Source organism: Schistocerca gregaria, chromosome 2, assembly GCF_023897955.1.
Source record: "Schistocerca gregaria isolate iqSchGreg1 chromosome 2, iqSchGreg1.2, whole genome shotgun sequence".
NCBI lineage: Eukaryota > Metazoa > Arthropoda > Insecta > Orthoptera > Acrididae > Schistocerca > Schistocerca gregaria.
In genome coordinates, this window is record NC_064921.1 from 316,006,739 (window position 1) to 316,027,861 (window position 21,123).

At 43.5% G+C, this 21,123-nt stretch overlaps 1 protein-coding gene across 1 annotated transcript in view; it reads left to right on the forward strand.

Moving 5' to 3' along the window:
- The first annotated feature begins 2,501 nt into the window (after positions 1-2,501).
- LOC126336939 (rootletin) overlaps positions 2,502-21,123 on the forward strand; it is a 409,210-nt gene continuing 390,588 nt past the window's right edge. The window contains exon 1 of the mRNA XM_050001116.1: positions 2,502-2,567. Coding sequence (XP_049857073.1) covers positions 2,538-2,567 — 30 coding nt within the window. The 5' untranslated portion in view covers positions 2,502-2,537. The remainder of the gene's footprint in view (positions 2,568-21,123) is intronic.

A 21,123-nucleotide genomic window follows, 5' to 3' on the forward strand; every position in this document is an offset into this window, starting at 1 on the left:
TTGATAAATATCAACGGGGACAGTTGAAAATGTGTGCCCCGACCGGGACTCGAACCCGGGTCCTGCTCATACGACAGACAGTCTACCCGACTGAGCCATCGAGAGCACAGAGGATAGTGCGACTCCAGGGACTTATGTCTGGCACGCTCCCTGTGACCCCCACAACTTACTGTCCACACACTACACTTGTAGTGCCCCTGCCCACTACAGTCACTACTCGCGGCAGTCAATCTACCGATCCCCGTAAGAGATTGAGCGATGTGAGTTCATCCGCACTGAAGAACATCATTGTCCGGTAAGCCTTATCTATATGAAGATGGCATCCGTTCTTTCGAACATGTCCGAATGAACAGATATCATATACATGTTGAAAGGAAGTTATACATATCCGAAGGCGTATATCGTACTAAAATGTAGTTTCGATAATAGAATGTTATGACTCGGCAGCTCGTGATCTAGCGGTGTTGGCCCGGTAGCTCAGTGTGTTCAGTCAGAGGGGGAGCCCTCCATAATGAAAAAAAATGAAAAAAAAACTGATTGAAGGAGTCAAAAATGAACTTGAAAGTGTGTCATATAACGTCCGCCCAGACCAAGTGTCACGAATAATAACGAACAAAATGAATATTTGAAAACAGAAGTAGGTAGCGTCGCTTCCTCTATACCAGGGGGTCTAGTGTTCGAGATGGTGTTTGTTTACGGATAAACGCATGGAAACTGTCGAGAAGTAGCACGGCTATACGAAATCAAGTACCCTCACAGACACCAACCACGTCACACAATATTTCAGGCCCTTTATGGGCCTTTGTGTGATCAGGGGTGCTTTCAGACACAAGCGCGCAGGGAAGCGTCTGACCGCGCGTACACCAAATATGGAAGACCGAGCTCTACAGGGTATTGAGAGGAACTCTAGTACAAACTCCAGGCAAATGGCTCGCCAACATGATGCAAAATCAAAGTACGATAATGTGTATCCTGCATGACAACCGCTAATATCCCTGTCACCTTCAACTAGTGGCCGGATTATCAGCAGCGATTTTCTCTCTGTGGGAGGGATTTTTTTCGATGGTTCTGCAGCCTACTATCGCAGTTATGGGTTTTCTGTCATCAGTAATTACTGACGTAGTATCGTTTACCAGAACTGGCATCATCGATCTAGTCGTCATCTACAGACAATACTAGTGGAATGGTCGATGCGTCTCATCAGTCTTGGTTCAGCATCAGTGAGTGGGCAGGGATTCTTGGCCTCCACGTACTTGGACCGGCTGTTGTTCCACAACGCCTCGAAGGAGGAATGTACCTGGACTTCCCGCGGAATACTCAGCCTGAGCTGCTTGAGAATGTGCCTTTGGCAATGGATCAGGTTATGTGGTTTCTGCATGACAAAGCACCACTCCAAATCAAATGGTTCAAATGGCTCTGACCACTATGGGACTCAACATCTGAAGTCATCAGTCCCCTAGAACATAGAACCATTTAAACCTAACAAACCTAAGGACATCACACACATCCACGCCCGAGGCAGGATTCGAACCTGCCACCGTAGCGGTCGCGCGGTTCCAGACTGAAGCGTCTAGAACCGCTCGGCCACACCGGTCGGCAGACCACTCCATTTCTGCATTATAGTTTACCGACACCACTGCAACATCTTCCCTGGACGGTGTGTAGGACGCGGAGACCCTGTAGCGTCGTCTGTTAGATCACCACATTTAAAACTCCTGGATTTTTTCCTCGGTGGACACCTGAAAACCGTTGCGTAGGCTAAATCAGCTCGTGACGTGCAGACCCTTAAATAGTAAGTTCATACCGCCTTGACGCTATTCGGAGGGAGGTCGGAAAGTGCGAAAGAGTGCGGCAATCCTTAATGCGACTTGAGAACGAGTGCATTGCGTCGCATGGAGGCCACTTTGAACACCTGTTGTGACGTGGATGCGATGCAGCTCTGTACTGTGTTTCGGGACGATCTGCTGTCGCACGTATACCGCCCATTTTTAGACACACGTTCACAGGACCTATCTTCCTCCGTTTCCAGTCAGGAATCATTCCCTGCACATTGTCGGTTTTATTAATATTCACCTTGTATAGAGACAGCGATGTATTATTGTTTTCTGTGGGTCGCCGCACCCTTTCATTACCTAACTAACGAGTGGACGTTTTTGCGACAGCGAGACGGCGGCAGCGTTCGGTAACTGACACGGACGGCCGCAACGGAGGGAATCCCCATTAACAACAGAAGCGAACGCTCGATTCTGCCGGCGGCGGGGGCGGCGGCGCTCGCAGCGGACCACCTGAGGCGAGGCGAAAGACGGAGAGGACGAGGAAGGGGCGAGGGCGCCAGTCGCCAGGGGTGACGAGCGTCGCGTGCGGCCGCCATGTCGGCGGAGGAGGCGGGGGCGGAGGGGTGGCCCGAGGAGGCGTCGTGGGGGCGGCTGGCGGCGGCGCGCGCGCGCTCGCGGGCGCCCGTCTGGCTGCCACCGCCCCACGGCTCAGACTGCCGCCCGACGCCGTCGCCGCCGCAGCCGCCTCCACTGCCACGCGACATGCAGAGCCACGCCGCGCCAGCCGCTAGGGTGAGTACCGCCGCAAGCGGATATTCTCTGGGTATTCGAGGGAAATATTTTCCTGAATACACTAACATGTTATCTGGCTCTGTGGTATACGATTAGCGCCCCTGCTACCGGCTGCTAATCTTCGTCATCTCATAATTTTTGGGCGTTGGGAACTGTGGAACTCGTCTCACGAGACGAATGAGAAGATGAAACAGTGCCTAGCCAGCGCAAGTGAAGTCAGACCACGCTGGGTGCCACACGACATTTCCTTACTCAACTTCCACTCATCTGCATCTACACACTCATTCTGCAATAATTGACATTTAAGTGCTTGGTAGACGGTTCATCCAACCACACTCATTAGCTGATTACTTGCCATTACCAGTATGTAAACGCTTATTATCTGTTACTCCGAACGTAGATCTACATCGCATGTCTGCTGAAGGTGTTCGGCGGTGAGCACTTTGTGTACCATTGTAACTTCCCTACTGTGCTGTGCCGGTTGCGAATGGGATGCTCGCTGGGAAGCCTCTGAGCCAAATCGAATCCCTCAAACTATGTTTTCATACACCCCTCGCGAAATACACCTAGGAAGAAGTATTGAACTACTGGCCATTAAGATTGCTACACCAAGAAGAAATGCAGATGATAAACGGGTATTCATTGGACAAATATATTATACTAGAACTGACACGTGATTACATTTTCACGCAATTCAGGTGCATAGATCCTGAGAAACCGGTACCCAGAACAACCATCTCTCGCCGTAATAACGGCCTTGATACGCCTGGGCATTGAGTCAAACAGAGCTTGGATGACGTGTACAGGTACAGCTGCCCATGCAGCTTCATCACGATGCCACAGTTCATCAAGAGTAGTGACTGGCGTGTTGTGGCGACCCAGTTGCTCGGCCACCATTGACCAGACGTTTCCAGTTGGTGAGAGATCTGGAGAATGTGCTGGCCAGGGCAGCAGTCGAACATTTTCTGTATTCAGAAAGGCCCGTACAGGACAAGCAAAATGCGGTCGTGCATTATCCTGCTGAAATGTAGGGTTTCGCAGGGATCGAATGAAGGGTAGAGTCACGGGTCGTAACACATCTGAAATGTAACGTCCACTGTTCAAAGACCCGTCAATGCGAACAAGAGGTGACCGAGACGTGTAAACAATGGCATCCCATACCATCACGCCGGGCGATACGCCAGTATGGCGATGACGAATAAACGCTTCCAGTGTGCGTTCACCGCGATGTCGCCAAACACGGATGCGACCATCGTGATGCTGTAAACAGAACCTGAATTCCTCCGAAAAAATGAGGTTTTGCCATTCGTGCACCCAGGTTCGTCGTTGAGTACACCATCGCAGAAGCTCCTTTCTGTGATGCAGCGTCAAGGGTAACCGCAGCCATGGTCTCCGAGCTGATAGTCCAAGCTGCTGCAAACGTCGTCGAACTGTTCGTGCAGATGGTTGTTGTCTTGCAAACGTCCCCATCTGTTCATTCGGGGATAGAAACGTGGCTGCACGATCCGTTACAGCCATGCGAATAAGATGCCTGTTATCTCGACTGATAGTGATACGAGGCCGTTGGGATCCAGCACAGCGTTCCGTATTACCCTCCTGAACCCACCGGCTCCATATTCTGCTAACAGTCATTGGATCTGGACTAACGCGAGCAGCAATGTAGCGATACGAAAATGCAATTGCGATAGGCTAAAGTCCGACCTTTACCAAAGTTGGAAACGTGATGGTACGCATTTCTCCTCCTTAGATGAGGCATCACAACAACGTTTCACCAGGCAACGACGGTCAACTGCTGTTTGTGTATGAGAAATCGGTTGGAACTTTCCTCGTGTCAGCACGTTGTAGGTGTATGTTACCAGTAAATCATACCGTGATGCACATCGCCTCTCATGTAGCTTCCGCCACTGGATTTCGTTGAGCATCAGCGTGACGCTTTCGCGTTTGCTAAACGAACCTGTGACGAAACTCGCTGCTCTTCTTTGGATGTTCTCTAATTGATGTATCAGTCTATTTGACACGGAACTCAGACTGGTGAAACGCGCTACTCTTCTTTGTATCTTCTCTGTTAAATATATCACTCCCATGTGGTACTGATCCCAGACTGACGAGTGTCAAGTATCGGCCGATCGTGGGATTTATATGTTAACTCCTTCGTACATGGACTACACTTCGTGAGTACTCTGCCAGTGACTCTCAGTCTGGCGTCTGCCTTTTCGACGGTTACTTTTGTCTGGTCGTTACACTTTAAAGCGCTCCGTATGGATACTCTCAGATGTTAAACGAATGTGACAGTATCTGGTGGCTGTTCAGCAAATGTCTTTCCGCATGGGAAAATCATTTTTGCTCGTTTACTTTCTTGCAAAGGATAATAGAGAATATTAATCATTCTGTTTGACTAAAATTGAGCTAAATCAGCTTAGAGATTCCGAAAACTATCCATTAGATACTAATAACAGCCTTTCCGATTAATTTTACACCAGTAGTGGGATTGCCTTACCCCACAATAAATTCCGTACATAGAAATTCATATCTGTCCGCAGTTCGGTTGAAATTGCTCCAGACATACTGGGGTAAGATATTCGTCTTACCACCACAAAATTTGCTTCCCAGGTAGTAAGTCACATGTGTGCCAAGTTTTGCTGAAATTGATCCAGGCGTCCCTGGTTACGTTCATTTCCACACATTTGGCTATGTGATCAGCGGAAAGTTCACACGGAGAATATTGCTTCCCGTACGGTAGCGCCAAGCGGAGGAAAAGGGTCCACTTAGCCATATGAGAACAAATGACAGAGATGTAGCGGCTAGAGTTTTGAAAGCCGACATTGACGAACCGGGTAGCATCATGCTGACCATCTGCCGCACGATGGTGCCTTAGGTCGAGAACAAGGCAGCAGTGTGACTGCAAGGACAATGACGTTCAGGAAGATAACCTCAAAGTGCTTAATTTTTGTATTATTTATTCGATTCCATTCATCTCCAGATCACGTAACACAGACCACGTAACACAGCTGTCGTATCCAAAATTTATTCTTTCTGATAATTATGTTTTTCGTTTTCTTCAAATATTTTCTTATTTCGCTCTTGTTTTCTCTCTTCATCAGAGACCATTCTCTCCTAGAATCGCTATTTCCCTCTTCTTCAAACTCTGAAAGTGTTTTTGTTCTGAAATTGTTTCTATTCCGAAAGTCTTCCTCCGATATAGTAATCCCTTCTAGCATTTTTCCGTTCCATCAACACCATTATTTTTGTTCTTCGTGTTCTTGAAGCAGTAGTATAAATTTCTGCTTAATATGTGTCGTCGCCGGCCGGTGTGGCAATGCGGTTCTAGGCGCTTCGGTGTGGAACCGCGAGACCGCTACGGTCACAGGTTCGAATCCTGCCTCGGGCATGGATGTGTGTGATGTCCTAAGGTTAGTTAGGTTTACGTAGTTCTAAGTTCTAGGGGACTGATGACCTCAGATGTTAAGTCCCATAGTGCTCAGAGCCAATATGTGTTATCCCATTCTTTTCGAAAACGCAAAAAAAAAACACAGCCCACAAGTTCCACATTGAATCTGACGATCTTGCAATACTTTTAGAAGTGTGGCTTCTTAGTACACACATCAACAAAAGTGTTGCATCACGTCGATATGTAGTGCAGGTGTGTTGCTATTGGGATTGTTTCTGTACCTACCGGAATGTCTCCGCTGACGTTGTTTGCAAACACAGTTACCATGAGCGCTATCTACGGATAGAACGCGCCACTCGAATGGACTGCAGATGTTCACTTGAAAGTAAAGCACCAATAGGGACTTACACAGGCGTCTGTGGAACCGTTACGCGCGGAAGGCTTGTTAACTACCGGAGTTGCTCGACTTGTGCATCGGAATCAAAATGACTTGGTGCGGACGTGGAAACGGTTCCAGTTGGTAGACAGTGTTAAAGAGTCACATCCCCATGGCTCTCCATATTCGACAAGTGCACAGCATGATCGATATCTACGACTTTTGAGTCAAAGGAATGGTGGTCTGAGTGCTCCGAAGCAGAATTCCGCGTTCGAAGAGGCTACAGGACATCATGTATCGCATCAAACTGTTAGGAGACGATTGCATGATGCGAATCTCTGTTCCCGACGACCATGGCGGGCACCATGTCGTACACCACAACAACATGGACTGCATTACAGATGGGCAACAAATAATGCAGAATGGATGCCCCAAGATTAGCGTCAGGTGTTGTTCACGGATGAAACTTGGATCTGTTTGTACCCTGATAATCGCAGACAACGTGTCAGGAGACAACCTGGTAATATCGAACGGTTCCATTACTGTGTCCCACACGTGTAATGAGGTGGTGGTGAAGTGATGTTCTCGGGTGGCACTGCATGGGGCCACCGTACACGTCTCGTGGTTATTAAGGGTAATGTCACAGCTGTAGTTGCAGCGACGTTGTTCTGCAGCCAATAGTTTGAAATTGTCACCAACATTTTGGTCACAATCTCATCTTCACGGATGATGACTCGCGTGCTCATCGTGCTGTCCTCGTGAACACGTTCCTTCAACATGCTAGTATCACCAGACGGGGTTGGCCTGTCTGTTCCCTGACATGAATGCAGTTGAATACGTCTGGGATTAATTGAAACGAGCTGTTTCTGGACGTCGGCAACGACCACATGCTCGCTGCGAATTACGCAGAATCGCCATTGAAGATTGGGACAATTAGGACCACGGCTGGTTTGATCATCTCATCGATGGTATATGACGACGAATTCAAGCCTGCGTTCGAGAAAGGAGCTGTACCACAACTTATTGATGCTGCTCAAAAGTGTTGTGAAAAGCCCCATGGGAAACAGGCGATTTTGTCGTTACACAAATGTTTCTTCTTTTTTTTATGCAGCCACAATGTAATTGAATATATAAGGTTGCGAATTTTGCGAAGGATTACTCTGTTCAAACACCACTCGTCCTACATCCTGAAGGTTCGGATTCGCAATGAATTCAGCAGTGTATTGTGCCTGGATTTCTATGATTAATTACAGAGTGTAAATTTTTCGTTTAAGGTTATGGTTTTTTTCTCGCACTCGTCCTTGATGACTTGATCGCGAAGTTTTTGTTTCTGTTATTATTATTATTATTATTATTATTATTGACCTACTCATCTTTATACTGCGCCGATATAAGGTAACGGTTTAAGCAACATGTTAGCGCTAAGTTCATTGCTTTCGACGAACCGTTTCAAGGGTGTTGAGTACAGCTGACCCCGGATTTTTAGACGCTGTAGGCTTTTCACTGTTCGATGAGGAACCTCCCCGGTGTGCTAATTGCTACAAGGACAATGTATGCAATCATATTTTTAAATATGGCATTTACTTCGTTGCCAGATCCTTGTATTTGGCTATTTTGTAATTATTATTACTTGCACTTTCCCTTTAAATCTTCGTTCCATTACTTCAGAACATGCAAGTAAAAACATTCGTAACATACATAAAGTACCACATCCACATTCTTGTTGTTTTTTATCATCTTTAGTTAACATATGCTGCTTTGTTAACAACACACAATGGACACAGTGAAAGTTTATACTTCATACAGCTCTTAAAGAAATACGTAAAAACAAACTAGAACACTAATTACTCACAACACGAAGATGAACCGTTGGTATGATTAACATAAACGCAAATGACAGAGCCAGACAATGGAAACAATAAAGAAGCTGCCAACTATTTGTTTAGTATTCAGGCAAAAAAACTGTATCCAGCAGTAAAGACGATTATTATTACGTCAAAAATGCACTTACTTTTTTGCGTAGTCCCCATGCAAGCCAATCTACTCCGTTCATCATTTTTCAGCTAGTCGATTGCAACCCTGAAATTTTTTAAATAATGAGAAATATACACCTGCAGTTATCACAACTTCTTCATTGGGCTGAATTTGATTTTCTAGTCACAAATTTCTTTGAAGATGGAAGTAGCTGTAACTCAGAGGGTGCTAGCTGGAGCGAACGGGATGTGTTCCAACTGGAGATACTTCTAAAGTAATACTTTTCCCAGTTCTCAAGCATATCTGTGGGTAGGTGCGCACCTGCATAAAGACATCTTTTTACTTTTTAAGTTCAGGCATTTTCTCGCGTATTTTCGTATCTATTTCGTACAGAAATCCTATGAGTTAATCACAAGTTGTTATGTAACATTGTTCCCTGTAATATATGAAATGAGTCGTAAACTTTCTAGTAATGAAATCGAGTTTACACCTTTCTCGGCAAGAAAGCATCGGCTTCCGATCACTGCTTCATAGCTTCCAACGTGACGTGGTAGACTTACGTGTCTTCCACAGTAAGATATCAGGGCTGAAAATCAGTTACAACCTTTCTAGAGTGACAAATATTGCTGAGACTTTCGATTTCACGTAAACATCGGTCGATAGATCAGAACCTACCGAGTCCCAACTAGAGCCTCACAAACTGCAGTGCACAATTACTATTCTAAAACTTGTCTATACAAAAGTAACGTAATATTACAGAAACTAAAAGGTGGGCGCCGCACATAGTTGGCAGTGACAGTTTCAATAGAAACGAAGAAAATATTGCTAATAAAATTATCTTTCACCTGATGAATAACGTTTGAGAATATTACGAAATAAAGGTCTGCGACTGCATATTTGTCACTCGGCTCCAAACCAGGGTATTTTGTAAATCAGAGTCGAGTAAAAACCATGGAGCTATTACGAAGAGAGTTTCCATGACGTCATAAACTTGAGTGTGTAAAAGTTATTTACATTCAAAGGTGGACTTCTTCGAGCGATATTTTCTTCTGTTGTTGTTGTTGTCTTCAGTCCTGAGACTGGTTTGATGCAGCTCTCCATGCTACTCTATCCTGTGCAAGCTGCTTCATCTCCCAGTACCTACTGCAACCTACATCCTTCTGAATCTGCTTAGTGTATTCATCTCTTGGTCTCCCTCTACGATTTTTACCCTCCACGCTGCCCTCCAATGCTAAATTTGTGATCCCTTGATGCCTCAAAACATGTCCTACCAACCGATCCCTTCTTCTAGTCAAGTTGTGCCACAAACTTCTCTTCTCCCCAATCCTATTCAATACCTCCTCATTAGTTATGTGATCTACCCATCTAATCTTCAGCATTCTTCTGTAGCACCATATTTCGAAAGCTTCTATTCTCTTCTTGTCCAAACTAGTTATCGTCCATGTTTCACTTCCATACATGGCTACACTCCAAACAAATACTTTGATAAACGACTTCCTGATACATAAATCTATATTCGATGTTAACAAATTTCTCTTCTTCAGAAACGCTTTCCTTGCCATTGCCAGTCTACATTTTATATCCTCTCTACTTCGACCATCATCAGTTATTTTGTTCCCCAAATACCAGAACTCCTTTACTACTTTAAGTGTCTCATTTCCTAATCTAATTCCCTCAGCATCATACGACTTAATTCGACAACATTCCATTAACCTCGTTTTGCTTTTGTTGATGTTCATCGTATATCCTCCTTTCAGACACTGTCCATTCCGTTCAACTGCTCTTCCAAGTCCTTTGCTGTCTCTGACAGAATTACAATGTCATCGGCGAACTTCAAAGTTTTTATTTCTTCTTCATGGATTTTAATACCTACTCCGAATTTTTCTTTTGTTTCCTTTACTGCTTGCTCAATATACAGATTGAATAACATCGGGGAGAGGCTACAACCCTGTCTCACTCCCTTCCTGACCACTGCTTCCCTTTCGTGGCCCTCGACTCTTATAACTGCCATCTGGTTTCTGTACATATTGTAAATAGCCTTTCGCTCCCTGTATTTTACCCCTGCCACCCTTAGAATTTGAAAGAGAGTATTCCAGTCAACATTGTCAAAAGCTTTCTCTAAGTCTACAAACGCTAGAAATGTAGGTTTCCCTTTCCTTAATCTTTCTTCTAAGATAAGTCGTAAGGTCAGTATTGCCTCAAGTGTTCCAACATTTCTACGGAATCCAAATTGATCTTCCCCGAGGTCGGCTTCTACCAGTCTTTCCATTCGTGTGTAAAGAATTCGCGTTAGTATTTTGTAGCTGTGACTTATTAAATTGCTTGTAAGATCAGAAGTACATCCGAAAATGTTTTCCTCACATTTTGTTATTCACGAAAGCACTGTAACATTTTCTATCTAAAACTAATAGTGTGTTCACACGACAAAATTATAAGGGGCGATCAAAAAGTTTCCGTACGAAGGCCGTACAGTCCACAATCGGTATGCCAATCAAGCAACGTTCCAGGTTGAAGATACCAGCTTGGTTCAGTGCCGTGTCCCGCTGCATTAGGAAGTCTGTAACTGCCTGTCGACATCCCAGTGCAACAGGATTTGTCGACGCTCAAAGGCCTTTTTAAATGTGGCCAAAGGCGTCATAATAGCATGGGTGCCGTTCCCCAGTGATGGAGACATAAGAAACGGGTCCCTGTAATCAAAGAAGGGGGTGGGCATCTCCTGTGCAGCAGGTGGTTGGCTCTTGAACTTCTTGTGACGAGGGAAAGATGGATGGCACCACTGCCACATACATATTCTTCCGTCTCCAACGAATGTCTGGCGCCAGTCTAGGAAAGAATAACAGTACGTTGGTCGTGTTTTATCGCATTTGCTAATAACGTAGCCATACTTCACGTTTCTGTTGTTACCACACGCTCGTCGGAAAGACACGAGTGTCACTATGATCCTTTGTCTACATGTCGGTATTTATATACCTGACTTAGGAGTCGCGCTACGTTGCATATAAGCCGCAGCCACGCTCTCAAACGTAGACTTTTTCGTGGCGCACTATAAGAACAAGAAGCAACCGTAAGCAGTAATCTGCCAACGTTTTGGGGCATTTAACGTGGAAGCGCCGGTTTCAAAGCAACGTACAGCGTTTACTGCAGTTAATCGACTCTTTACCACCGTTATGCATTGTGGAAGGTAATTTTTTTCTCTAATTAATGCGAAAGACGTCACTTCCTCAACAAAAGGGAAAAATGAGCAATAGTACGTTATAATACTATCTTTGTCTTATTAATTTAGTCTTTCTGCTCGGCCTTTCTACACATCTTCCTGCACTGTACTCTCCAATAGCATAACAAAGATTCGAAGGATGAGTAGTTTGATTTAAAACACCACTATTCAGTTACTTCTTTTATGTTTTTTTAAAATCACAGTTACAGCCGGTAGCTATTACCTCCTTCATAATATTACACTAGATAGATAAACAAAACGTTTTACGTTTCATCATTCTAAAATAAAAATCACCACTGATTTATACATATTTTTATAATTTTTCCTTTAGTTTCACTTTACAGAACAAAGTCGATCAAAAAATATCTTTTGGTTGCGTCGTAGTACAGTCTTTTTTAATTGTGATATTTATTATGCTGTTTTACATTTAACTGTTTTACATTGAACTAACAAGCTGTCATCTTTTGGTTTTTGATCACCCTCTGTCTTCTCATTTTCCTCTATATGTTACCATGTTCGCCAACACAAGGGACCACAAGTGTGCCCTTTCGTGCATTGCTTGGCCGGCGCAAATCATTTAGTCTTCATAAAAACAAAATCCACATACCAGAACCTAGTCTTATGTGAGGAACCATAGCTTGTTAGCACAAGGAAATAAAGAAAATAAATATGAGCGAATTATATTGGTCCAGCTGTGTTGGCTGTCGTGGTCTATACGCTTTACGCTTTCAGTCTCCTTTTCTTTCCCAACAGTGCTTCTCTGTCAAGGCCCTTCTTGAACGTCACTAAATGCGTGCGTAATTGAGTTTAAAAAGCTCAATTGTTTTTATATTTCGACAAACAAAACTGTTACGACAGCAGACTAAACAATAAAATTAATTCCCGTCGCGTGTTTATTTTTCTGTCCCAACGTCTCGAGTTGTGCAAGGTATCCAACTGTCGCCTCACGATGCTGCAGTAGCCACGACGTGTACGAGTAGCAGAAGAGTAACCTCGCGCATTGTGCGTTATCGCGATTTGAGAACAGAGGTGGACGTTATCGCAGAGAGGGTGTACACCTGTGTCCCGCTGGCTGGGTAACGCGCCCAAGGTCCTTGGTTGCACGTGGCTTGCACGCCAGACGCCGTAGCCGCGGGTGGTGTGCTGAGGTGGGGCGTAACAAAGTGTTCACATCGACCCTAGTTACCAACTTCCAAATAGCCCGAGTTTGCGCCCTGAGAGAAAGTTCCCGGGCGTCTCTACTGCTATTCAGCGAGATAAGGCCAACTGTTTCGGAACTTGGCAGCCTGTCTTCGAGCCGCCTTAGGAAACTTTACAAGGCCGTCAGCGCTTTGCGCCGCTCCCTTTTGTTAACGTTCCTAACACCAATGGATTGTCTTTGATAGGCAGACAAATTGTCCTTGAAGTTACTTTCATCTGCTGGAAAGTCCTCAATCCACAGATTGCCTCATAACACGCAGCTGAAAGTACCTAGCCACATCTTACATACAGACAACAGTCCAGCTGATCGAACATGTACGCTCAATGAAAAACTGACACATTCCCTATACTTTCCACTCGTGCTGCTAAGGTATCCTATGTTGCTGAATGAATAGTTCAGATCATGTTTCCGCTTCTGCCTCCCAGTTATATAAGCAGTGATATAAAGAATATTCTACCTTTGTCACTGTAAATTAATTTATTCACCGCCATTCAGAAGGTCAGCACGAACATCAGGTATGGTTAGCCGAATAATTTAAGTATTCCCACAAGTACATAACTAAAGTAGATCACCAGTTACAAGTTTTGGAACTTCAGAACGAACCGCAAGGTGAAAACATAATCTGTGTAGGAGAAGCCCATATTTTGCGCCGTCCAAGTGCTCAACCAACTTGCGTAAAAACAGACCATTTCTATCTCTGATTCCAGTCGGTCGGTAGACTAACGGTGTTTGTTTTCTTTACATTTTATGATGATGCCACTTTGGCTCAGTAATATTAGGATAATATAAGTCTTATTATGTTTTAATCAGGTGTGTTTCATCTCTTTACAACCTTGTGTTACATATATTAAAATTGAAACAAATGAGTCCTCGCTCACAACTATTTTTAGCCTTATTGACCAGGTTTCAACACTTCTAAGAGTGCCTTCAGAATTAAAACAACTGAAATGGTCAGGTTGCAACCTGTGGCTGTACAGGTACGAGCAGTCCATAGTGGCTCGCTTTTACGTATTTCTTTTCATATATTTTATGACTAAAGCCCTTCTGGCCTGTTAATTATATTGAATGTGACATGTAAGTACTGCCTCTGTCTTTTATTGTTAGTCAATACTTACACTTTTTACCTAAAAATGTCTTTTCCTACAAATTTGTAACTGTGGTATAGGCCATTTCAGTTGTTTTAATTCTGATGCAGGCACTCTTAGAAGTGTTGAAACCTGGTCAATAAGACTAAAAGTAATTGTGACCGAGGGCTCATTTGTTTCAATTTTAATTTAGAAACGGTCACTGAACCAAGAAGCCATTTTTTTGTCATCTGTCTGCTGACTGGTTTGATGCGGCCCGCCACGAATTCCTTTCCTGTGCTAACCTCTTCATCTCAGAGTAGCACTTGCAACCTATGTCCTCAATTATTTGCTTGACGTATACCAATCTCTGTCTTCCTCTACAGTTTTTGCCCTCTACAGCTCCCTCCAGTACCATGAAACTCATTCCCTCATGTCTTAGCAGATGTCCTATCATCCTGTCCCTTCTCCTTATCAGTGTTTTCCACATATTCCTTTCCTCTCCGATTCTGCGTAGAACCTCCTCATTCCTTACCTTATCAGTCCACCTAATTCTCAACATTCGTCTATAGCACCACATCTCAAATGCTTCGATTCTCTTCTGTTCCGGTATTCCCACAGTCCATGTTTCACTACCATACAATGCTGTACTATAGACGTACATCCTCAGCAATTTCTTCCTCAAATTAAGGCCGGTATTTGATATTAGTAGACTTCTCTTGGCCGGAAATGCCTTTTTTGCTATAGCGAGTCTGCTTTTGATGTCCTCCTTGCTCCGTCCGTCATTGGTTATTTTACTGCCTAGGTAGCAGAATTCCTTAACTTCATTGATTTAGAGACCATCAAACCTGATGTTAAGTTGCTCGCTGGTCTCATTTCTACTACTTCTCATTACCTTCGTCTTTTTCCGATTTACTCTCAAACCATACTGTGTACTCATTAGACTGTTCATTCGGTTCAGCAGATCATTTAATTCTTCTTCACTTTCACTCAAGATAGCAATGTCATCAGCGGATCGTATCATTGATATCCTTTCACCTTGTATTTTAATTCCACTCCTGAACCTTTCTTTTGTTTCCATCATTGCTTCCTCGATGTACAGAATGAAGAGTAGGGGCGAAAGGCTACAGCCTTGTCTTACACCCTTCTTAATACGAGCACTTCGTTCTTGATCGTCCACTCTTATTATTCGCTCTTGGTTGTTGTACATACTGTATATGACCCGTCTCTCCCTATAGCTTATCCCTACTTTTTTTCAGAATCTCGAACAGCTTGTACCATTTTATATTGTCCAACGCTTTTTCCAGGTCGACAAATCCTATGAACGTGTCTTGATTTTTCTTTAGCCTTGCTTCCATTATTAGCCGTAACGTCAGAATTGCCACTCTCGTGCCTTTACTTTTCCTAAAGCCAAACTGATCGTCACCTAGCGCATTCTCAATTTTCTTTTCCATTCTTCTGTATATTATTCTTGTAAGCAGCTTCGATGCATGAGCTGTTAAGCTGATTGTGTGATAATTCTCGCACTTGTCAGCTCTTGCCGTCTTCGGAATTGTGTGGATGATGCTTTTCCGAAAGTCAGATGGTATGTCGCCAGACTCATATATTCTACACACCAACGTGAATAGTCGTTTTGTTGCCACTTCCCCTAAGGATTTTAGAAATTCTGATGGAATGTTATCTTTCCCTTCTGCCTTATTTGACCGTAAGTCCTCCAAAGCTCTTTTAAATTCCGATTCTAATACTGGATCCCCTATCTCTTCTAAATCGACTCCTGTTTCTTTTTCTATCACATCAGACAAATCTTTATCCTCATAGAGGCTTTCAATGTATTCTTTCCACCTATCTGCTCTCTTCTGTATTTAACAGTGGAATTCCCGTTGCACTCTTAATGTTACCACCGTTGCTTTTAATGTCACCAAAGGTTGTTTTGACTTTCCTGTATGCTGAGTCTGTCCTTCCGACAATCATATCTTTTTCGATGTCTTCACATTTTTGCTGCAGCCATTTCGTCTTAGTTTCCCTGCACTTCCTATTTATTTCATTCCTCAGCGACTTGTACTTCGCCGGCCGCGGTGGTCTCGCGGTTCTAGGCGCGCAGTCCGGAACCTTGCGACTGCTACGGTCGCAGGTTCGAATCCTGCCTCCGGCATGGATGTGTGTGATGTCCTTAGGTTAGTTAGGTTTAAGTAGTTCTAAGTTCTAGGAGACTAAGGACAACAGCAGTTGAGTCCCATAGTGCTCAGAGCCATTTGAACCATTTTGAACTTGTACTTCTGTATTCCTGATTTTCCCGGAACATGTTTGTACTTCCTCCTTTCATCAATCAACTGAAATATCTGCTCCTGGGTACGCCTTACAATCCAGTATCTGATTTCGGAATCTCTGTCTGACCATGAGGTAATCTAATTGAAATCTTCCCGTATCTCCCGGTCTTTTCCAAGTATACCTCCTCCTCTTGTGATTCTTGAACAGGGTATTCGCTATTACTAGCTGAAACTTGTTACAGAACTCAATTAGTCTTTCTCCTCTTTCATTTCTTGTCCCAAGCCCATATTCTCCTGTAACCTTTTCTTCTACTCCTTCCCCTACAACTGCATTCCAGTCGCCCATGACTATTAGATTTTCGTCCCCCTTTACATACTGCATTACCCTTTCAATATCCTCATGCACTTTCTCTATCTGTTCATCTTCAGCTTGCGACGTCGCCATGTATACCTGAGCAATCGTTGTCGGTGTTGGTCTGCTGTCGATTCTGATTAGAACAACCCGGTCACTGAACTGTTCACAGTAACACACCCTCTGCCCTACCTTCCTATTCATAACGAATCCTACACCTGTTATACCATTTTCTGCTGCTGTTGATATTACCCGATACTCATCTGACCAGAAATCCTTGTCTTCCTTCCACTTCACTTCACTGAACCCTAGATTGAGCCTTTTTATATCCCTTTTCAGATTTTCTAGTTTCCCTATACGTTCAAGCTTCTGATATTCCACGCCCCGATTCGTAGAACATTATTCAATCTTTTTCTCATGGTAACCTCCCCCTTTGCAGTACCCTTCCGGAGATCCGAATTGGGGACTATTCCGGAATCTTTTGCCAATGGAGAGATCATCACGACACTTCTTCAACTGCAGGCCACATGTCCTGTGGATACACGTTACGTGTCTTCAGTGCAGTGGTTTCCATTGCCTTCTGCATCCTCATGTCGTTGATCATTGCTGATTCTTCCGCCTTTAGGGGCAATTTCCCACCCCTAGGACAAGAGAGTGCCCTGAACCTCTATCCGCTCCTCCGCCCTCTTTGACAAGGCCGTTGGCAAAATGAGGCTGACTTCTTATGCCGGAAGTCTTCGGCTGACTATTTATCAAAATCATATATATATATATATATATATATATATATATATATATATATATATATATATATATATATGTATATGTATATGGTGTAACGGGTACAAATGCAGGTATTTTTGTAATGTGGTACCTTAATATGTACACACAATTGCTATATTGGTGTGTTCGTTGTCTTCATTCTCTGTCGAACTATCTACCCACAAATACGTCACAAACTTTACTACCTGATGTTTTCTGCATTTTCGAACTGCGTTGCTAATTGTATAACGCTAGTCAGTATGGGCTAACCGTTTCGCGTCCACACAAGCACACTTCAACAACTGACCTGCTGCCCAGGGAAAAACAAGCTTTAATGGTTTGCTCTTGCCACATCTACGTGGAGGTACTAACCAACCTGAAATCATACTAGTCCTAATAGCTACAATTATTAGTCTGCAAATTAAGTCAGTATTGATGTAATGTTGTTCAGTACATTGTCCTCAGTCACCAAAAATATATTTACGCTTATACACATAACCCACATATAAATACACGTGAAGATAGTCATTATTTACCCAAATCGGGATTCTGACTACAGTTAGTTTGTGGAAATTGTCTGGAATTAAGGAAAGAAATTCTGTACTTCCTAGATCACTATTCTCAACCGCGAATATGTAGAATTTTGAAAAAGCAGGTAATGTTGGCTGTGACTGCCAGTGGCGCCAGCGGAAAATATTTATGCTAGCAAAGATGGACTTTTGGTCAAGACTATAGTTAGTCAAAGGTTGGTCTTCTAGTCTATTTCGCTTACTTTCCTTTTTTTGAGACATTTCGTTGGGCACGAGGAATGGTTGGCTTCTGGCCTGCTGGTACACGTGTTCTGCGCTTCCCCCAAGTATTTCTTACCGAAGTTTCAAAAACTCTGACTGGTAACTTACTTGGTTATGCACGTATGACCACAGATAAACTTTTTATCTTACCACAGTTGATGTTGAATGTCTGAAACGTGCATTGTGATGAATAAATTAAATCACGGTGTCAGAGGTTTATCATTTCTTTCACCACCGCTTCTTCTAGGGCTGTCACCGTCGTAATCTCTGCACCTTTTACGAATCGTCTTATCAAGCTAAAACGTCGTCCGTGGCCAGATAACTACTATTTCTTTTCCTTTTTGATTTACTGAAGATTTAAAATGGCATCGTTTATCACACGGGTGTTGTTCATAAGTTACCAACCGCAGCTACGAGGATGGGTGTTGATAACTTTACAACCTTCTCAATAAAGGCCTCCCCAGGACATGTCGTCAGTGAGAGCCGTTGTGGGACCCTCGACCAGCATGTGGCTGAAACATGTTGTAAAGGTGGTATAAACTTCCATCAACAGTACCTGAAAGGAATGTACGCTGGGGTTTAACGTCCCATCGACATAGTGATCATCAGAGACGGAGAGCAAATTCGTGTCAGACACGAACTAGAAGAAATACAGCCGTGACATTTTCTCGCCATTCGCCTTGATCGACCTAGAGAAACCACAGAAAAACTAAATCTGGATAAATAGACGTGAATCTGCATCCAGTTCCTCTCAAATACGAAGCCTGGACCTTAGCCACTGCGCCACATTACCGCTCACCCTAGAGATCACAAGATCATCGCGGGATACTTTTTTAAATGAAAACAACCGTTAAAAAGCGAATGATAAAAGGCAGGCAGGTAAGGAACTGGTTTGATAGAGTGGAAGGTTAGATGTTGCTTCACCTGGCACTAGTTCATTACTGCCGCAAACTTTGTGCCTCTCGCATCGGACTGTGCGATCTCCGGAATCACAGATGATTGGAAGACAAATCTACTCCATCTGGAGTGTTTGCTGGGATTACTCTGCATAACGGAACAAGACACTTAGCTAAGAAATGATGAGAAGCTTTCAGTGCGAGTGTAATCAGTCCGAAACATTGAGGAGTGTTATTTTAAATCGCAGTTCAACTTAGTTCCTACTTGGATGACAAAGGATAAACCAAGAACCACTTTCATTGTGAATTGCATTTATAGATAGATGTCAGAAGATAAATAACAAAGTGACGGAGTTGTGTGCTGTTGAAGCCCGTCACATCAAGAACCTGATTCATTCAAAAGTCTGTTTTCAATGTAAAGTCGTAGTTTTTCTTCTGTAGCTCTGCAATACACTGTGTACCTTGCCAGTTCAACAGTTCTCCGCCAGTTATCACGATTCAAAGATCGAGCTTCCCATCCACTATAGCCTATTTTCTACAGGTCCTCCATGGCTTCATCAATCCATTTGTTTTTCGGTTGACCCAGTCATCTTTGACCTTCTGGATTTCACTCCGTATCACTCGTCCCTACCACGTGCTCCGCCCCTCTGAATCTGACTGATTCACTATTCTCCTAATATATCTATATTAAAAATGAAGAAATTCCTCCGGCTGTATTTAAGGTGTCGATTTTATTTTGGCAACTAGTTTCAACGTTGTAACAACGTCATCTTCAGGCCCATACACTTGTTGACGTCAACTGCGTGCGGCTGATACTGGAAGCCAGTGGTGAGAAATTGAAGTGCTCCGTGTGGAAGGTGGTTAGTAATTCAAGATGTTACTAACCACCTTCCACACGAAGCACATCCATTTCTCACCACTGGCTTCTAGTATCAGCCGCACGCAGTTAACGTCAAACAGGGCCTGAAGATGACGTTGTTACAACGTTGAAACTAGCTGCCAAAATGAAATCGACACCTAAAATACAGGTGGAGGAATTTCTCCATTTTTTTATGTAAATTTATACCAGCTGACGTCCCACTGTCCTCCATTTCAACTATGAATGTACGAGGATTCTCCTAACAGGTGGATCTTGGTACTACACACGGTGATTTTTTCCAGCGCGTTCAAACCCTCGGGATTGATCGATGAGAGTATACGAAACAAAAAAGATCTAATGAAATTACGTCAGAAAATGCGTGTTTTCCATGCTAGAGACCATGTATTCAGTCATACTTTTTTTCGGTCTTCTGGCTGGTTTGGTAGGGCCCGCCACGAATTCCTCTCCTGTACCAACCTCTTCATTCAGAGTAGCGCCTACAACCTAAGTCCTCAATTACTTGCTGGATGTATTCCAATCTCTGTTTTCCTCTACAATTTGTGACCTCTACAGCTCCCTCTAATACCACGCAAGTCATTCTCTGATGTCTTGACAGATGTACTGTCATCCTGTCCCTTCTCCATATCAGTGTTTTCCACATATTCCTTTCCTTTCCGATTATGCACAGAACCTCCTCGTTCCTTACCTTATCAGTCCACCTAATTTTCAACATTCGTCTGTAGCACCTCGTCTCAAATGCATCGGTTCTCTTCTGTTCCGGTTTTCCCACGGTCCATATTTCACTGCCATACAATGCTGTGCTCCAAACGTACAGTCTGAGAAATTTCTTCCTCAAATTAAGGCCTACGTTTGATACTAATAGACTTATCTTGGCCAGGAATGACCTTTTCGCCAGTGCTAATCTGCTTTTAATGTCCTTTTTGCTCCGTCCGTCATTGGTTATTTTACTGCCTAGGAAGCAGAATTCTTTAACTCCAGTTACTTCGTGACCGTAAATGCTGATGTTAAGTTTCGCACTGTTCCCATTTCTGCTATTTCTCATTACATTCGTCTTTCTTCGATTTACTCTCAATCCATATTCTGTACTCATTAGACTGTTCGTTCCATTCAGCACATCATGTTACACTTCTTCTTCACTTTCATTCAAAAGAGCAATGTTATCAGCCAATCACATTATTGATATCCTTTCTTCACTTTGGAATTTAATTCCACTCCTAAACCTTTCATTTATTTATATCATTGCTTCTTCGATGTGCAGATTGGACAATAGGGGCGAAAGACTACATTCCTGTCTTACACCCTTTTCAATCCGAGCACTTCGTTCTTGTTCGTCCCGTCTATTATTCCCTCATGGCTCTTATACATACTGTATATTAATCGTATCTCCCTAT